At 42.8% G+C, this 20,128-nt stretch overlaps 1 protein-coding gene across 1 annotated transcript in view; it reads right to left on the bottom strand.

Moving 5' to 3' along the window:
- Nucleotides 1-20,128, bottom strand: part of ITGA9 (integrin subunit alpha 9) — a 686,274-nt gene that overhangs the window by 412,587 nt on the left and 253,559 nt on the right. The window contains exon 15 of the mRNA XM_030205631.1: nucleotides 4,045-4,205. Within this exon, the coding sequence (XP_030061491.1) occupies nucleotides 4,045-4,205 (161 nt within the window). The remainder of the gene's footprint in view (nucleotides 1-4,044; nucleotides 4,206-20,128) is intronic.

The following is a 20,128-nucleotide window of genomic DNA, read 5'->3' as shown; positions in this document are numbered from 1 at the left end:
AAAGAACCTTCTCCTCCTCCACGAGATAAAAACTGATTGTAGAATATCTAAGAAAAGGAAACAGCAACAACCAACAACCTACAAACAAGAACCCCCAAACAACAAACATAACTGCGTAGAATCCATAAGTGGCTTCTGGATTCATCTGCTGTGTCTAAAGGAAAGAAAATTATAAGGTAAGACATAATTTCTTGTTCTTTAGCGACAGCACCAGATGAATCCAGACACGTCTTGGATGTAGAAAAGAATTCCTTAAGCTGGGTGAGAAGCCAACACTCCCGAAGAAAGGACTGTCGCTTCAAAGGCCACATTGGCGTGCATTGCAACATCCAAACGGTAATGCTTAGAAAAAGTGTGAAGGGACGACCACACTGCTGCTCTGCAAATGTCTGATAACGGAAGCATTCAAGCCTTGGCCCAAGAGGACGAGAGCACTCTCATAGAACATGCCCTAAAATGCTCTGTCATAGGCTTGCCTTCCAACAAGTAAGCTGATGCAATTGTGTCCATGACCCAGTGGGCAACAGTGGTCTTCGAGGCCCCCACTCCCTTATGGTAACCCACTAGAAGGAAAAAAAGAGGTGTCCGATCGGTGGAACGCATGACTTCTAGATAGCGAATAAGGACCCGGCGAACATCCAGAAGATGCAAAGAAGCAAAATCTCTAGGGTAGGACTCCTTTCTAAAGGCTGTTAAGAATAAAGGCTGACTGAGATGAAATGACGAGACCACTTTAGGCAGGAAGGAGGGAACAGTATGCACCATAACCCTCCAAGGAAATCCGGAGAAAGGGTTCCCTACACGACAACGCCTGGAGTTCAGAAACTCTGAGAGCTGAAAGACTCTTGACATCAGATTGAAGTCCCATTCTGGACACACAGAGTGGACCGGAGGTTTCATCCTACTCACTCCTTTCAAAAAACGCACCACATCCGGATGTGTTCCCAATGAAAAATGAAGAAAACGGCCATGATAACAAGCCACAGCCACCACCTGGACCTGTAGAGGAGAATTGTAAGCAAGACCATGCGTGAGCCTGCAGAAAGGCCAAAATTTGTGGAAGCGAGGTCTGAAAAGGAGAAACCACTCGATCCACAAGATTCGAACAGTCTCCACACTCGGGCATAAGCAGCAGAGGTAGACCATTTTTTCCCCTGAAGAACAGTAGCAATGACCTGCAGTGGTACCTAGGATGGCATGCTCCTAGTCCAGTCCCTCAAGAGCCAGGCCTCAAGACCACAGCGGGAGGGATCCTCCATCTGAATGGGTCCAGAAAGATCTGGTAGGGGAAGGGGTTTGTCCACTTGCAATCAGATCAGGTCTACATATCAGAGGCGATGGGGCCATTTTGGAGCCACCAGAATCACTCTTCCTAGATGGAGTCGAACTCGATAGAGAACCCGCCCTATCATGGGCTAGGGGAAAATATGTAGAGAAGGACATGCGCCGGCCATAGCTGGAGTACAGCATCGATCCCTTCCAAGCCATTTGCTGAAGAAGCAAGGGGCCTTGGTATTGAGATGAGTCGCCATCTACTACTGGCATCCCCCAATGACAAGTGATCAAGCGAAAAGCTGACTCTGCCAGCTCCCATTCTCTATGGTCCAACACATGTCTGCTGACATAGTCTGCCCGAACATTCAGTGTGCCTGCAATATGTGCCACCAACAGCTGTTGTAAATGGGTCTCTGCCCACTGAACGAACATCTGAGATTCCTGTGCCAGATATGTGCTGCAAATGCCCCCTTGCTTGTTGATATAGGCCACCGTAGTGAAGTTGTCTGAGAACACTCGCACCGGTTTGCTTGACACCAGGGGTAGAAATGCCAGAAGAGCTAGGCGAACTGCTCGAAGCTCCAAACGATTTATTGACCACAGGGACTCTTCCGGAAACCAGAGGCCCTGCACCACCTGACTCAGACAGTGAGCTCCCCACCCCGAGAGCTCATTGTCTGAGTCATCACAATCGTCCAATGCGGGATTGCCAGTTGAAGGCCTTGCCGAAGGTTGGGCCTCTGAAGCCACCACTGCATACTGCGGTGAGTCTCCGGCATCCAACCACACCGCAGATGGTAACGTTGAGACACTGGAGACCAATGGCCCATAAGAGACTGTTGCAATGGGTACATATGCCGCCATGGATCCTAGAGTCTGAACGTATTCCCACACCCGAGGAGCTGCGTTCCAACGCAGAGCTTGGACCTGAAATTGCAGCTTATTGCAGCGGTGTTCCGGTAAGAACACTTTGCTGAGATTCATATAGATCCAGACCCCCACAATATCCTTGTGGGAACCAGCTGACTCTTGGGAAGATTGATGATCCACCCCAATAACTGAAGAACAGAAATGACCTGAGTGGTGGCCCAGCTGCTCTCCTGCACCCGGATGAGCCAATCGTCCAGATAGGGGTGAACCTGTATGCCCTGCTGGCATAGGAAGGCCACTGCTGCCACCACCATGACCTTGGAAAAGGTCTGAAGAGCGGTGGTTAGTCCAAATGGGAGCACTTGAAACTGAAAGTGCTGCCCAAGAACAGCAAAATGAAGGAACTTGCGGTGAGGAGGTCAAATGGGAATGTGTAGCTACTCTTCCTTGAGATTCAAGGCCGTGAGAAATTCACCTGGTTGTACCACTGAAATAACCAACGTAGTGTTTCTATGTGAAAATGTCAGACCTTCAAGAACCGGTTGGCTCGCTTGAGGTCGAGTACTGGCTGGAAGGCATCTACCTTTTTTGGCAGCGTGGGACACCAGAGCCAGTTCCCAGCGAAACCTCCCCGATACTGCCCTGAAACTGCTCTCTGCTCCCTACAGTGGGAGCAGCATTCTGTGGAGAGACCGGATTTTGGGGAGGGGGGGTTGCACTCCCAAAATGACTGAGGAGTCTCACTCACCCAGCTTTGCCATCAAGGGTTCTGTGGAAGGGAAGTGTCAGTTGCTGCCCAACTCTATCAGTCTCCTTGCCCAGTTTTTTTTTTAACGTGACGGAGGAGAAGGAAAAGGGCAACAGTAAGGAGGGAGGGTGGGTAAGGGACCTAGTGGGACCAGGTATATCCCCAAAGTCAGTACCGATCAGCCACACACCCCAGGCAACACTGAACTGACAACAGAATAGGAGCCAGCAGCCACTAATCCAGGAACATCAGGAACACTCGCCTGCTGGAGACTGGACTAGGCGCATGACGTCTCAGGTACCATTTCAGTTCAGTACTCTCTATCTCCACCTGCTGGTAGATGGACACAGCCCACACATCTCTGGATTCATCTGCTGCTGTCGCTAAGAAACCCCTGGATTCTATATATGGTAACTAAATTTGCGCACACAAGTCAGCATAAACTGACAATTTGCGTATGCAAATTAATTGATAGTGCCAATAATTGGCTGCTAACAAGCAATTATTAGAGTTAATTGGGATTTATGCAAACATGGTATTCTCTAACAATGCACAAAGAAATCCTATAGTGCATAAATTCAAGGAAAGGGAAAGGGAAATGGGACTTGATATACCGCCTTTCTGAGGTTTTTGCAACTACATTCAAAGCGGTTTACATATATTCAGGTAAGGAGACATGACTGCTAGTATTTTGGGGCGTTCCAGGGTTTTTTTTTTCCAGAATTTATGTGCTTTGTTGCACAATATACATTGTAGTTCCTCTGTTGAATCCATTTTACTAACCAAAAATGTAATACCATCATCAAGACGTTGCACAAGAAAATGCGAGAATAGCATTACCAAGAAGTAAGGAATCTTAAATGGACAGAACAATAAAGCTCACAAGAGTACAATGCGGCTAGACAGCAAGTAAAGAGCTACTCCTATCCATCTTCCAAAGCTAAACTGCATCCTCAAGTGAACAATAATTCTTTAAAAAGGCACTGTAGGCAAAGCTAATCATCCGGAAACAGTCAAATACAAAGTGGAAAAAAAACAAATCCACTTGGTCTGATATTCCATGGGTATCATTCTAAAAGGATATTCAGAGCACACAGTGATGGACAAGTTAACAACCTAACATGTGAGATGGAAAAGTAAAACCAACTAACCTTCACATAGGCTGGATAGTCCGCACACTTCTCTTCCATGTACGAGAGCTGCATCTTCTCTGTGACTTGGCCCATGGATTCTCCAGAAGACACAAAATAAACCCTGGCCTGCTGGCCCTGTTCTTTCTTGGCCACATCTGCCACCAAATTATATATCAGACCTGCCATTAGAGAAAAAAAAAACCTTCAAAATGAATAAAGAGAGGGCTGTTTGTTTGTTTTATTTATTTGTTGTTTTTAATCACAATGGGGCCCTTTTTACAAAGGTGCAAAAAGTCTACTGCGGACTTGCTGCATGCCAATTTGGCACTATCGCCGGGCTACTGCAGGAGTCTGGCTGCATGCCACGGCCGGTGCTTGAAAAACATTTTTATATTTTTAGCGCCAGGGGCTTACTCATCAGTAATTGGGCAGCACTGCCAGGTTACTGCCGGGTTAGCCTGGGAGCACTTACCGCCTCCTAAATAGATGGTGGAAAGGGCTCCCCCAGGAAATGGCTATGCGGCAGGAGTTTAACAACGCACAGCCATTTTCTTTTTTTCTTAAAGCCTTGTACCCACTACAATAAAAGGGGACCTTGTTGAGTGCCAAATCCATACGCCAGTGCCACCGCTGGGCTCCTTTTATCGCAGCTTGGTAAAAGAGCCCCAATATTAGTTACTGCCGCTCAATGCAATCTAGAGCATCTAAATACAGATTATAAACATTCAAAAATCAAAACACCACACAACATAAAATTAAACCAACCCACCCCCCTCCCAACCTTACTCCATGGAGGTATTTCTCTTAGCAGCATTTGAACACCAAGAGAGTAATTCAATAAAATTCTACAACGCCTACAATGGACCTACTTGTCTTCATGGAATGCTAGCATAACATGCCAAAAATTCACCTATAATCTAGGCACAATCACCTACAGTATACCATGGCCCTAATGTTACAGAACTGTGAATAGCCAGAATGACATTCACACACGTATGTGTTCGCATACACGCGTACATGTCAGAGTTCTAGTCACTTATGCACATTTTTGCAGGCTAAATCTAGGTGTTTCTTATAGAATTACCCCCAAAGGCCTCAATCCTGTTTATCTTGAAAATGGTAGTTGGAATATTCATTCCTTGGTAGACTTCCTATAAACATTGAGGTTCCTATCCAAAGCAATGTGACCGGGTAGGAGAGGCTCTTGGCCAGTTAAATCATCTGTGTGTGGCTATCTGCTGATATTCAGTGGGACTAATTGCTAAAGTTGTGGCCAGCTATTTTGTGGGTGGTCCAGAGAATGAGTCAGCACACATGAAGTGCAAATATTCAGCACCTTTTACTAAAGTGCGCCGAAAAATGGCCTGTATCACCAAGTTACATGGTCAATCTATTAAACCTTCCGACCAGAAACATGTCTACATCTTCAAGATCATACCTTAACCTGCACCTTCCCAATTGCAAAGGACTAAAATACAAAACCTACCATGCAAACTTCCCCTACCTGGGATCCCAACTCTGGAATGCTCTACCCAGATATATTCGGTCAATTAGTGAATATCTTCCCTTTAGGAAATTATTGAAAACCCATCTATTCAAACAGGTTTACCCGAACGACTTGACCTATCATAAGCAAACATAAGTAACCCATCTACATACTGGTTCATCTAATCATTAATAACAATGACTCAGATATTATCTCCTACCAACCTTCTTACCCTCTATGCTCTTCCTCAACTTCTCCTTTATCGATCCACCTCATTACCTATCCCTATCCTTTCACTCATACCTCGTTTATCCCATTTACTCCATGTTTATTTGTCCTATCACATACCTCCTTTGTTGATTTTGATACTATAGATTGTATTCTCTTGTTACTATACAGTGGTGGAAATAAGTATTTGATCCCTTGCTGATTTTGTAAGTTTGCCCACTGACAAAGACATGAGCAGCCCATAATTGAAGGGTAGGTTATTGGTAACAGTGAGAGATAGCACATCACAAATTAAATCCGGAAAATCACATTGTGGAAAGTATATGAATTTATTTGCATTCTGCAGAGGGAAATAAGTATTTAATCCCTCTGGCAAACAAGACCTAATACTTGGTGGCAAAACCCTTGTTGGCAAGCACAGCGGTCAGACGTCTTCTGTAGTTGATGATGAGGTTTGCACACATGTCAGGAGGAATTTTGGTCCACTCCTCTTTGCAGATCATCTCTAAATCATTAAGAGTTCTGGGCTGTCGCTTGGCAACTCGCAGCTTCAGCTCCCTCCATAAGTTTTCAATGGGATTAAGGTCTGGTGACTGGCTAGGCCACTCCATGACCCTAATGTGCTTCTTCCTGAGCCACTCCTTTGTTGCCTTGGCTGTATGTTTTGGGTCATTGTCGTGCTGGAAGACCCAGCCACGACCCATTTTTAAGGCCCTGGCGGAGGGAAGGAGGTTGTCACTCAGAATTGTACGGTACATGGCCCCATCCATTCTCCCATTGATGCGGTGAAGTAGTCCTGTGCCCTTAGCAGAGAAACACCCCCAAAACATAACATTTCCACCTCCATGCTTGACAGTGGGGACGGTGTTCTTTGGGTCATAGGCAGCATTTCTCTTCCTCCAAACACGGCGAGTTGAGTTCATGCCAAAGAGCTCAATTTTTGTCTCATCTGACCACAGCACCTTCTCCCAATCACTCTCGGCATCATCCAGGTGTTCACTGGCAAACTTCAGACGGGCCGTCACATGTGCCTTCCGGAGCAGGGGGACCTTGCGGGCACTGCAGGATTGCAATCCGTTATGTCGTAATGTGTTACCAATGGTTTTCGTGGTGACAGTGGTCCCAGCTGCCTTGAGATCATTGACAAGTTCCCCCCTTGTAGTTGTAGGCTGATTTCTAACCTTCCTCATGATCAAGGATACCCCACGAGGTGAGATTTTGCGTGGAGCCCCAGATCTTTGTCGATTGACAGTCATTTTGTACTTCTTCCATTTTCTTACTATGGCACCAACAGTTGTCTCCTTCTCGCCCAGCGTCTTACTGATGGTTTTGTAGCCCATTCCAGCCTTGTGCAGGTGTATGATCTTGTCCCTGACATCCTTAGACAGCTCCTTGCTCTTGGCCATTTTGTAGAGGTTAGAGTCTGACTGATTCACTGAGTCTGTGGACAGGTGTCTTTCATACAGGTGACCATTGCCGACAGCTGTCTGTCATGCAGGTAACGAGTTGATTTGGAGCATCTACCTGGTCTGTAGGGGCCAGATCTCTTACTGGTTGGTGGGGGATCAAATACTTATTTCCCTCTGCAGAATGCAAATAAATTCATATACTTTCCACAATGTGATTTTCCGGATTTAATTTGTGATGTGCTATCTCTCACTGTTACCAATAACCTACCCTTCAATTATGGGCTGCTCATGTCTTTGTCAGTGGGCAAACTTACAAAATCAGCAAGGGATCAAATACTTATTTCCACCACTGTATAAGCCGCATTGAGCCTGCGATGAGCGGGAAAGCGCGGGGTACAAATGTAATAAATAAATAAATAAACAGGTGCGTGTATTGGCCACACGCAGGTCCATTTTTCAGTGTGCCTGCAAAAAGGACTTTTTGGGGGGGCCGAAAATGGACTTGCGTCAAAATAAAAATTGGCACGTGTCCATTTTGGGCCTGAGAACTTACCGCCACCCATTGACTTAGCGGTAAGGTCTCACGCGTTAACCAGGCAGTAATCATCAGCACGCGTACACTGCCAATTACCACCAGGTTAGCAACACGGGATAGAAAATAAAAAATATTTTCTGACGCGCGTATTGAACACGCATAAAAAATGGAATTACCATCCGGGGCACTTGGTAGCCGGGCAGTAGTTACAAATTGATGTGCGTTGGCGCCTACACGCCTTAGTAAAAGGGCCCCTTAACCGACTAAATGAACCAGACAAATTGGACTACATAAAACTTAGTCCTATCTTTGTCCAACTTCACTTAGGCCGTTAAAAGCTGAATATCACACTTAACTGGATATGGGATAGACGGCCACACAAACCTAGATATTCAATGCTAGTGCCCGGACATGGCCTGGAATTGAAAGTTGGGGCACAAAGCTAGTGACAGATTAAAAAAAACAGCTCTCCGCCATCAGCTGAATATTTATCCCTACATAGAAACCAATATGCAAAGGGTTTAGCTGCCTTTGAGGGTTAGCCTAATAAATTGGCCTTTTGAAAACTTACTGGGGCTGATTGCCTGAATTCTTGCTTCTCCTAAATGTAGGATCATAGAAGTGGGTGGCAACAGGGGCAGATTTAGGGCAAGGAAAAAGAAGTTAAGAGCTTAGCACTGAATTCTTGCACTAGGCACCTACATTAGGCTTCCAAAGCTAGGCAAATTAATAGCAATCCTAAATGGGACCATCTTTGGGAAAAGGTGACTAAAGTCACCAGAAACAAAAAAAAAGAGATTTTAATTATTTCTGTTACAGCAAACAGTTTGTAATACAACAGTCTAAACCCAATCCTTTTATGTGAAAAAAAAAAAAAAAAAAGTTACAGAAGTTCACACTTTTTTCTGACTACTTATAGACCCAAGACATGAAAAATCATCCATTCTCAACATTTTGGACTCACTACTTTAGTCACCTTTTCCCAGAGATGGTCACAAATTTTGAAGCATAGGGCTCACTATTCAGCTAGGACAGTCAGTGTTTTCTTTTTTAAAATACTGACCACCAGAGTTGAAATAAGCGCCACAATCCAGACAATAGAAGTTTGTTTTACTGATCTACATAACATTTCAACAAAAATTTATTTAGATTTTTCTCACACCTTTTTCAGTAGTAGCTCAAGGTGAGTTACATTCAGGTACACTGGATATTTCTCTGTCCCAGGAGGGCTCACAATCTAAGTTTGTACCTGAGGCAATGGAGGGTTAAATTACTTGCCCAAGATCACAAGGAGCAGCAGTAGGATTTAAACTGGCCACCTCTGGATTGCAAGACCAGTGCTCTAACCTCTAGGCCACTCCTCCACTAAAAACACTTTGAGAAAAGTAATTAAGAATAAGAAGTCAAGGTGGGGCACTCGAGCACTACATGAGGTTGGACATGTAAGCTATGAGCTCCGCTGAAATCTCCATTAAACTCATCGGTTAACCAGCTTGTTCAACAAGGCATACAACAACGATCCATCCTAATTACCAAACAACAAAATCCAAGCCTGAACTGGATAAAACCTAACTCTCTATACTTGACTACCAAGGCCCATTCTACCACGAACGAACTCTAACGCAATACCACCCTACCACTTATTCCGAGTAAGCACTCCTTATACCTGACTGCTCAATCTACTATATCAATTAAGCCCTTTACTGTAATACCACTGTATCTCTCACTCCGGAAATAGCGATTGTCAAACATGCGTGGGATAAGCATAAAGAGCTTAGTCGAGATCGGGAGGCGGGGCTGGTGGTTGGGAGGCGGGGATAGTGCTGGGCAGACTTATACGGTCTGTGCCAGAGCCGGTGGTGGGAAGCGGGACTGGTGGTTGGGAGGCAGGGATAGTGCTGGGCAGACTTATACGGTCTGTGCCAGAGACGGTGGTGGGAGGCGGGGCTGGTGGTTGGGAGGCGGGGAAAGTGCTGGGCAGACTTATACGGTCTGTGCCAGAGCCAGTGGTTGGGAGGCGGGGCTGGTGGTTGGGAGGCAGGGATAGTGCTGGGCAGACTTATACGGTCTGTGCCCTGAAGAGCACAGGTACAAATCAAAGTAGGGTATACACAAAAAGTAGCACATATGAGCTATCTTGTTGGGCAGACTGGATGGACCGTGCAGGTCTTTTTCTGCCTTCATCTACTATGTTACTATGTTTTACTATGTTATGACGGAACAATGTAAGCCACATTGAGCCTGCAAATAGGTGGGAAAATGTGGGATACAAATGCAATAAATAATAATAATAATTAATATGTTCACCAGGCTTCCAAATTGGAATTCCTTCATTGCACAATGGCCTTCCACCATCAAAGTAAATTAGAAGCGGCGTTTGCAGCAAGTTCTGCCAACAAAAGGCAGAAAACGGACCATGGAAGTCGATGGAATAAAAAGAAGGCACCGGCTCCGTGTCCGAAGTTGTGGCCAGACTGCAGGAGATTACTACAATGGTGTCTGAAAACACGTCCTCTATTAAAGATCTTAAGGCAGAAATGATACAGTTTAATTCAAAATTTGCTTCCCTTTGAATACCATATTACTGAAGCAGAAATGAGAATCGCTCAATTGGAAGATGACATGGCCTCAAACTACAAAAAACAATTCTGAGCCTGCAACAAACAATGGAGGATGCCAGCAACTGCAATCAGCAGAATAATGTAAGAATTTTGAGGGTCCTGGAGGGATCAAAAAAAGATAAATGTGTGAGTTTCTTGGAAACATTTATTCCATCACTCCTCTCTTTGCATTTTGACCGTCCGTTTGAACTAGAGGGAGCTCATAGAGTGCCTGCACATGCTTCAGCCACGGAGAAATATCCATGGCCTATAGTCTGTAAAATTCTTCGATTTTCACAAGTCATAGAAATACCGTCAGCTATTAAATCCAAGCAGTAGCTTGTTTGGAATGGACATATATCATGATCACCAGTGACTTTGCTAGAACTACTGTTGATAAACGCAAGCACTTCTTGGCCCTGCGTCCCAGACTTAAAAATATCAATGCCAAATATGGGCTCTTTTCTCCAGCCACCATGAAGGTTACTTATTGTAATTCCATGAAGTCATACTCAGAACCAGCACTGAAGGAAAAATTTCTAGATGAACATGAGTCACAAGGAATATCCTCTGCCTAATGTCACTCTGTCTTTTCTAGCCTGGATCACTCCATCATCTATGCTCTAAGTAGATTCATGGAGTTAACCTCTTTCTCCACCTTAGTTCTTGACCCCTGAACTTTGCCTCAGTTGAGGGGCAGGTGATTTTTGCCTGATGTCGTTGATTTTTCTTATAGTTTTTATATGCTTGTTTTCATACAGATCTTGACTTTCTCACAAGTTAACAATGGCTCTCTATGTGTTACTGGTACTTAATGACCTATTTTGCATGATGAAATATTATTTTGACTTTTTAAGTAGAATATCCTATATAATAATTCTCACCTCCAATGTTCTGACTTGCTGCCTGGGACCATGGCTCATTCCGAGTTGGTCAGGACGGCTCCGTAGATCAGGCTGACATCACCGTAGCCATTATGATGTCAACTTCAGAACCCGGGGAAAGAAAACATGCCTCACAGTTGATCCATGTACAGAGGATGGTCGCTGGACATGGGTGGCTGGAGGGGGGACAGGGGAGAGAGGAGGGTTGCTGGACATGGGTGGCTGGAGGGGGGGGCAGGGGAGAGAGGAGGGTTGCTGGACCTGGGTGGCTGGAGGGGGGCAGGGGAGAGAGGAGGGTCGCTGGACATGGGTGGCTGCAGGAAGGGCAGGAGAGAGAGGAGGGTCGCGGAACATGGGTGGCTGCAGGGGGGCAGGGGGAGAGGAGGGTCACTGGACATGGGTAGCTGCAGGGGAGCCAAGGAAAAGCTTGCTAGCGCCCGTTTCATTTGTGTCAGAAACGGGCCTTTTTTACTAGTCATATATAATTTGCTTATTATGTCTTCTGATTTGTCGATATTATCTTTATATGTGAAAGGGGTTTTACACCCTATTAAAAGGAAAAGAAACTGCTATTATATCTCTAAATGTTTCACCCTGCCGTTCTGTTTTTGCAGGAGACCCATCTATCTGCAAGTGAAGCTAGAAAGCTGAGGCAGGACTGGGTTCAGGACTGTTATTTTTCCTCTGCTAGAGGTAAAAAGAATAGGACAGCGATTTTGCTGTCTAAATTTTTCCAATACTCAGTCCTGTCACACCTTTGTGACACAGAAGGTAGATGGGTTATTGTTACAATTCAGATTGATCAAATAAAAATGGCACTAATTCATGTATATGCTCCTAACACTGACAACGCTGCCTTTTTTGATTCTCTGTCAGCTCAACTGGCATTGTTAAAGGTTGATAAGGTGGTTTTCTTCGGAGATATGAATATCCCCCCATTGGGCCCTTTTATGGATTGTAGGTCTAAAGTAAAGATTAGACCTTTGAAAGCCAACATATCTTTAAGGAACCTACTCCAAAGCTGGAACCTTTTAAACTCATGGAGATTCCATCATTGATCTGACCTGGATTTCACCTTTTATTCTACGCCAAATGATTCTCTATCAAGACTGGATTACTTTTTTATTTCAAAATTATTAGTACAAGACATAGCTGGTTCGTCCATTGAACCTATACGTATATCATGCTTGCATTACTATCACTTTACGTTTATCAAATTCTGTTTCTCCCAAGCATGGCTGGAGGTTTAATTCCATGCTTTTTCAAAATAGCGATTTTTGCAACAATATCACTAAATGGTCCTCAGACTTCTTTTTAAATAATGCTACTCCTGATGTTGACTTTGTTGTTGTATGGGGTGCTTATAAGGCATGCATGAGGGGAGAAATCATCAAATGTAGTTCTCACATCAATAAATACAGGAGAAATGCCATCAATAATTTGAAAGAGGAACTTAAAATTCCACAAGACTCTTATTTAAAAAAAAAACACCTAATGCACCATTATTGGTGGAAATTCAAAAACTGAAGTTTCAAATTAATCAAGCACTTAGCGCATCAGCTGGTATAATACTATTTTCCCAACAAGCTTCCTATTATGCTGGTTCCAATAAAGCAGGTAAAATGTTAGCCCACTATCTAAAAGAAAAAAGGAAAACACACGCATTGCAACCATACGTAAAGACTCTAATACCCTTTTGACAGATAAGAATGCAATTCTAGACCAACTTGTTGAATTTTACTCGGAGATTTATAGATCCCATAGAGGGGCATAATCGAACGAAAACATCTATCTCCATGGGCGTTTATCTCCGAGAACGGGTCCATGAAGGGGCGGACCGAACCGTATTTTCGAAAAAAATAGATGTCCATGTTTTATTCGACAATTTGTGAGCTGGGCGTTTTTGTTTTTCAGTGATAATGGAAAATGAAAGCGCCCAGCTCAAAAACGAATAAATCCAAGGCATTTGTTCGTGGGAGGGGCCAGGAGTCGTAGTGCACTGGTCCCCCTCACATGCCAGGACACCAACCGGGCACCCTAGGGGGCACTTTTACAAAAACAAAAAAAAAGGTAAAAGAGCTCCCAGGTGCATAGCACCCTTCCCTTGTGTGTTGAGCCCCCCAAATCCCCCTCAAAACCCACTGCCCACAAGTCTACACCATTACTATAGCCCTAAGGGGTGAAGGGGGGCACCTACATGTGGGTACAGTGGGTTTGGGGGGGTTGGACGACTAAGCATTAAGCAGCACAATTGTAACAGGTAGGGGGGGATGGGCCTGGGTCCACCTGCCTGAAGTCCACTGCACCCCCTAACAACTGCTCCAGGGACCTGCATACTGCTGCCAGGGAGGTGGGTATGACATTTGAGGGTGAAAATAAAAAGTTGTGAAACATCATTTTTTGTGGTGGGAGGGGGTTAGTGACCACTGGGGGAGTCAGGGGAGGTCATCCCCGATTCCCTCTGGTGGTAATCTGGTCATTTAGGGCACTTTTTGGGGCCTTATTCGTGAAAAAACAGGGTCCAGGAAAAGTGCCCTAAATTCTAGCTACAAACGCATACTTTTTTTCCATTATCGGCGAAAGGCGCCCATCTCTGTTCGGGTGATAACCATGCCCCAGTCCTGCCTTCACCATGCCTCCGACACGCCCCCGTCAACTTTGTACGCTTCCACGATGGAGTGCAGTTGAAAACGTCCAAGTTCGGCTTTCGATTATACCGCGTTATTCGTTTTTGTGAGATAAATGTCCATCTCCCGATTTAGGTCGGAACTTGGGTGTTTTTCTCGTTCGATTATAAGCAGGATAGTTCCCCCAACTAAAGATCAGATTGTTAATTTTTTTAACTCTCTTCCAAATCCATCAATATCACAAAAAACAGTTGGAACAACTTAATAGTCCGATCACAACTGACAAGATTAATTCTGCTATCAAGTCTCTGAAATCTGGGAAAGCCCCTGGTAGTGACGGGCTTTTCCAATAAATTTTATAAACACTTTTTAAATTTAATATCACTCAAACGTCTAGACTTTTACAACCATTTTTGCCGAAAGCACAGACTCTTTTGCGGAGGCAAACATCATTATTTTAGAAAAGCCTGGTAGTAATCTGCTGCTCGCTAAAAATTACAGACCTACATCATTATTAAACTACGATTGTATAATTTATGCCAAAATTTTGGCCGAAAGGCTATCAAAAGTAATTAGCAATCTCATACTTAGCTCAAACTGGCTTTGTTAAACATAGACTAGCCTTTGATAATACAAGGATTTTTTCCCATGTCATTCTAGCTGCTCAAAAAATGTCCACACCTGTGTGTGTTATCTCGTTAGATGCCAATAAGGCTTTTGATTATTTATTAATTTATTTGTTGCATTTGTATCCCACATTTTCCACCTATTTGCATTATACTGAATGGCAGCTTTCGTTTTCAGTTTTGGATTAGCTGGGCTTGGATGCACATTTTATTAACATGGTTAAAATTCTATACTCTCACCACATGGCCCGCCTGTTTATTAATGACACACTTATCAAACAATTTACCTAAACACATGGCACTAGGCAAGAATGCCCCCTTTCCCCAATTCTTTTCATCCTTGCCTTTGAACCTTTACTTATAGCTATTCATTCCTCACAGTATATTCAGGGTATAAATACTGCAAATTCATTGGTAAAGCTTTCTGCCTATGCTGATAATGTTTTGTTATATGTATCTTCCCCAGAGTCCTTTATCCCCAACATTTTCCAACTTAATGAACAATTTGGTACACTATCTGGATATACCATTAATTGAGCAAAAATGAAGATTTTTCCACAAGACATACAGGGATCCTTTTACAAAGCTGCGGTAAAAAGTGGCCTGCAGTAGTGTAGGTGCATCTTTTGGGTCAATTTTTACCGAGGCTGGGGAAAGGGCCATTTTTTGATGGGCCAGGAAATGGGCATGCGTAAAAATTAAAACTAGCATGTGCCTATTTATGGCCTGAGCCCTAACCGCCAGCCACTGACTTAGCAGTAAGGAGTCACGCGCTACCCATGCAGTAACCATGCAGTGCGTGCCGATGTGGCCGTGCTGCTGATTACTGCCGAGAATGCCCCCGCAGTAGAAAATAGAAAACTATTTTCTACTGCGGGGTTCGGCGCGTGCCAAACTAGGAATTACCCCCGGGAACACGTGCTACCCAGGTGGTAGTGCCAATTTTGAGCGCACTACTTGTAGGAATATGTGAAAGACAAGTGCTGCATGCATTAACTGTCAACAATTCTATGAGCTATGATGTCATTGGATATAGTGTAATGTCTTGTGGGTGTGTCTGAGTCACTCTAGTTGCTCTGAGAGTGAGTCAGTCTGTGTCAGCATAAAATGGTGTTAGCAATCTCTCTTCAAGCTGTATGATAACCAACTGACAGAATTTTTGTATTCAGTAGTTTTACCATGTCTACTGCAAGTATGATGTAAATAGTTATCTGAAGAAACTGTAAGTAAACATCATTTTTGTTTGGAAGTTAAAGAAGAGAGAGTAATTGAATCTTTTATTCAAGAGTCTGTGTGAAAGAGAGAGAGAGAGAGAAAAAGAACAAAAAAATGGGAGTTAACACTTCTAAAGCTCTGCTGCGTATGGGCTAAATCTGCTGAAGTAAAAGTCTATTTTAAGTAGAAGAGTGAACAAGCCTACTAAGACTGACTGGACTGCTGTAAAAAGAGTGGTAAGATATTTGAAAGGTACAATTGACTGTAAATTGGTGATTCCGGTAAATAGTAATCAGAAATTGATTTGTTACTGTGATTCTGATTGGGCTGGAGATCATTCAGATTACAAATCCACAAGTGGGTATGTATTTATGTATGGAAAAACATCTATTTCATGGGCAAGTCATAAACAAACCATTGTAAGTTTATCATCCACAGAAGCAGAATATGTTGCTGTGTCTGAAGCATGTCGTGAACTAATGTGGATAGAAAAACTGTGTACAGATTTTGGTATAGAACAGCAGAGACCGATACAGATTTTTGAAGACAATCAAAGCTGTATAAGGTTGTCAATAAATGACAGGGTACAGTCTAGAACAAAACATATTGCAACAAAATTCCATAATGTCAGAGAATTGTCAAGGCAAGGAGTAATAAGTTTGCAATATAAACAAACTGACCAAATGATTGCTGATATCTTGACGAAACCGCTAGCTGTAAGAAATTTTGAAAATCTACGAGAAAAACTAGGACTGTATGTATATAAATAAATATATAAGAATTGAATTGTTGGACAATAATGCATGTGAAGGGGTATGTAGGAATATGTGAAAGACAAGTGCTGCATGCATTAACTGTCAACAATTCTATGAGCTATGATGTCATTGGATATAGTGTAATGTCTTGTGGGTGTGTCTGAGTCACTCTAGTTGCTCTGAGAGTGAGTCAGTCTGTGTCAGCATAAAATGGTGTTAGCAATCTCTCTTCAAGCTGTATGATAACCAACTGACAGAATTTTTGTATTCAGTAGTTTTACCATGTCTACTGCAAGTATGATGTAAATAGTTATCTGAAGAAACTGTAAGTAAACATCATTTTTGTTTGGAAGTTAAAGAAGAGAGAGTAATTGAATCTTTTATTCAAGAGTCTGTGTGAAAGAGAGAGAGAGAGAAAAAGAACAAAAAAATGGGAGTTAACACTTCTAAAGCTCTGCTGCGTATGGGCTAAATCTGCTGAAGTAAAAGTCTATTTTTTCATTTCCCCCCATCACTACTCACGCGTTAGACCTCCCGCAGCTTTGTAAAAGGGCCCAACATTGTGTTAAGGACAATTTTCCCTTTATACCAATATGCTGGTGTTATACAGGTATCAAATACTTGAGACTTATATTTAAGTCTTCCATTCAGGAAACATAACATACTGGGATACGCTTCTGTGGCTTAGTAAAAGACCCCCTTAGTTTTGTACTTATTGAGTATGCTTCCAGTACAATTTCCTAAATCATTTTTCAATAATATTGAAAAACTCTTCAGTTTTTGTGGCAGAATAAACCCCCTAGAATAGCGCTCCAGAAATTAAAGGCTACCAAGGACAAAGGGGACATTAAGTTTCCGGACTTTGAACTATATAATCAGGTCTTCTTGTTAAGAGCAGCTGCATGGTGGATGTTAGACATTCCCAAAGTAACCTCTTCTCTATGGCAGCTTTCTATAGAACAACAGCTATCCCATCCTATCCCCTTAAAAATTAGATTGGCTACATCTTCTTGTGGTAATATCGTGGCTGATACAGATATAATTCTTGATACAATTACAGACATTAAAAGGCTAGATGCCACTCATAAACTTTCCATATCACAATCTAAATACACACCTTTATGGAACAATTCCAAGATTAAAATTAATAACTTGTGGATCTTGCTAGGTATCCAATCTGTAGATGACATCTCCGATTATTTGGTTATGGTGTCATCTGATACTTTACGCTTAAAAATTTCTCTACCCAACTCACAATGTTTTAGGTATCTCCAACTCAGATCTGCCATTACCTCCATTTCTTTACTTAACAATCTCTCCCCAGAGCTTCTGGATATCTATTCCATTTTTACAGAGGCCCTATCTAAAGGTAACTCTGCCTCCAAATAATATAATATTTTCACCTCCACAGTTCAGCATGTCATAGAATTGCAGAACATATGGTCTAATGACCTATCGTTTTCTTTGACTAATCAGCAATGGTACACTTTCTGGTCTAAAGTTAACAAACCATTAGCATTTGCTAATATTCTGCAATCCCTCTTCTTTCTTATGCGTAAATTTATCTGGACCCCTGTAGATTAAATAGTGACTCCTCTAATTTATGTTGGTCCTGTAAATCCGTGCTTGGCACAATGTTGTTTTCTTGCCCCAATCTAAAATTGTTTTGCAATCAAGTTTCGGATAGAATATCAACTCTTGTCTTTTCAAATCATTATTTTTAAGTCTTTTAGTTGTCCTCGATTCCTGTCTGCTGATCAAAGTAGATTGTGAGACATAATTTTGGCAATTGCTACAGAGTGGAAAGATAACACAAAGGTCTATTTATTTATTGCATTTGTATCCCACATTTTCCCACCTTTTTGCGGGCTCAGTGTGGCTTACAATATGAAATGAATGATGGAAATACAATTTGTTACAAATTGGTTATGGATTACATTGTGCAGAGTTATGCGAGACAATCGAAGTGTCATTAAGGAATGTAACAATGGAACACAAACATTGAAACATTGGAAGGAGACAATGGGAGCTTAAAGGGCAATATTAAGGCATAAAAACATATGGTGTACATATTTCTGTGAGTAAAGGTATGAGTGATGTGAGATTACGGGGGATGAGAGTTCAGAAGTGGATGTATGATGCATTAATGAACAGTAAGTGTGGACTTTATGTGTTTTGGCTCTTTCCGTAAATTTTTTCAAAAAGATGGATCTTCAATAATCTGCGGAAGGAAGCTTGCTCGTGGATCGTTCTTAAGTTGCGCAGCAGTGTATTCCAAAACTGCGTGCTCATGTGAGAAAAGGTTGACGCGTGTAGCGTCTTGTATTTCAAGCCCTTGCAATTGGGGAAGTGGAGGTTGAGGAAAGTTCGGGATGATCTTTTGGCGTTTCTGGGTGGTAAGTCTATTAACTCAGACATGTATGCTGGGGCTTCGCCGTGAATGATTTTGTGGACTAATGTGCATACTTTAAAAGTGACGCGTTCCTTGAGTGAAAGCCAGTGTAGTTTCTCTCGTAATGGTTTTGCACTTTCATATTTTGGTTTTCCGAAGATGAGTCTCATTCTCCTTTTGGTGGAACTCAATTTTCTTTATAAGTATGGGGCGAGGATTGCTGAAAAACTGAATCACATCAATAACTTTATTAAAATATGGGAGCCAGTTAAACCTTTTTGCTCTAATTCCGTGGAAGTAATCTCGCATAAACAAGACAGAACATATATTATCTTACGACAGGATCTGTTATGTCATGTTGTCATGTTAACACTCTGCTATGTTGTTCTAATACTGTATTTATTTTTATGTTAATCAAGATTTGCCCTTAAAAAGAATAAGACGTTAAAAAGTTTTGACTGATGTGACAATGGTTATGAAGACTGTACTGTGGCAGGCCTACAGAACCAGAAGATGGCTAGAGAAAGGGGAGCCCGACCTGTTACACAGGTTTACTTTTCAATGAACGGATACATTTAAATGGATCATGCATTTTTTAATTAAATACTAACTCTGCCCCCAGACTACCAACAAATTAGTGGACTTAGGCACTAACTGCAAATATTCAGCCATGGTATCCAGTTAAGTGCTGCTGAATATCCGAAGTTATCCCCAGACAAGCAACTTGAATGGCCAAAAGTTTCTGCTGGCCATTTAAATAGCTTTGAATATCAACCGGATTGTTGTCAGCCAATCCCCACTGGTCCACCAGAAAACTTCATGGATCTGCACCGACTCACAAGAGAATGTGGAGCCACATGCTGTATCCAGCACATAATATCCCAACCACTGTAAAATTGGGAGACATGAGCCATGGAAAATGTAGTTTTGGTTTTGTGAATAGGCCAGCTGTGGAAATCTGAATGTACAGTGTCTCCATTTGTTGCCAGTTCTTTTCCTCAGCCTGCAGCAGACCCTTCATACTTTTACCATTCTTAAATTCCTGCTCCCTTTCAGCAATCCTGTTCCCCAGCAATACTCACTGGTTCCACAACCCCATGCAGGGCTCAGCCTCCAGCTTCTCTAGCCCTTGCAGCTCAGCCCCGCCTTCCTGTGACAAGAAGCCCCCCCCCCCCCCCCCCCCCACCTACTGGCTGGATCCTACCACATTCTCTGCACTGGAAGGGGGGAAGATTGGAGAGCCACAGAGAGCTAAACTGTGAAAAATATCCAAACAGCTTAGCCATCATTGTGACTTTGAGCCCAGTAATTACAAATTTGTAAAATCCTAAAAAATCAAAACAGA

Source organism: Microcaecilia unicolor, chromosome 1 (assembly GCF_901765095.1).
Source record: "Microcaecilia unicolor chromosome 1, aMicUni1.1, whole genome shotgun sequence".
In the NCBI taxonomy this organism is placed as follows: Eukaryota; Metazoa; Chordata; class Amphibia; order Gymnophiona; family Siphonopidae; genus Microcaecilia; species Microcaecilia unicolor.
This window is presented reverse-complemented; position numbering and strand designations above follow the sequence as displayed.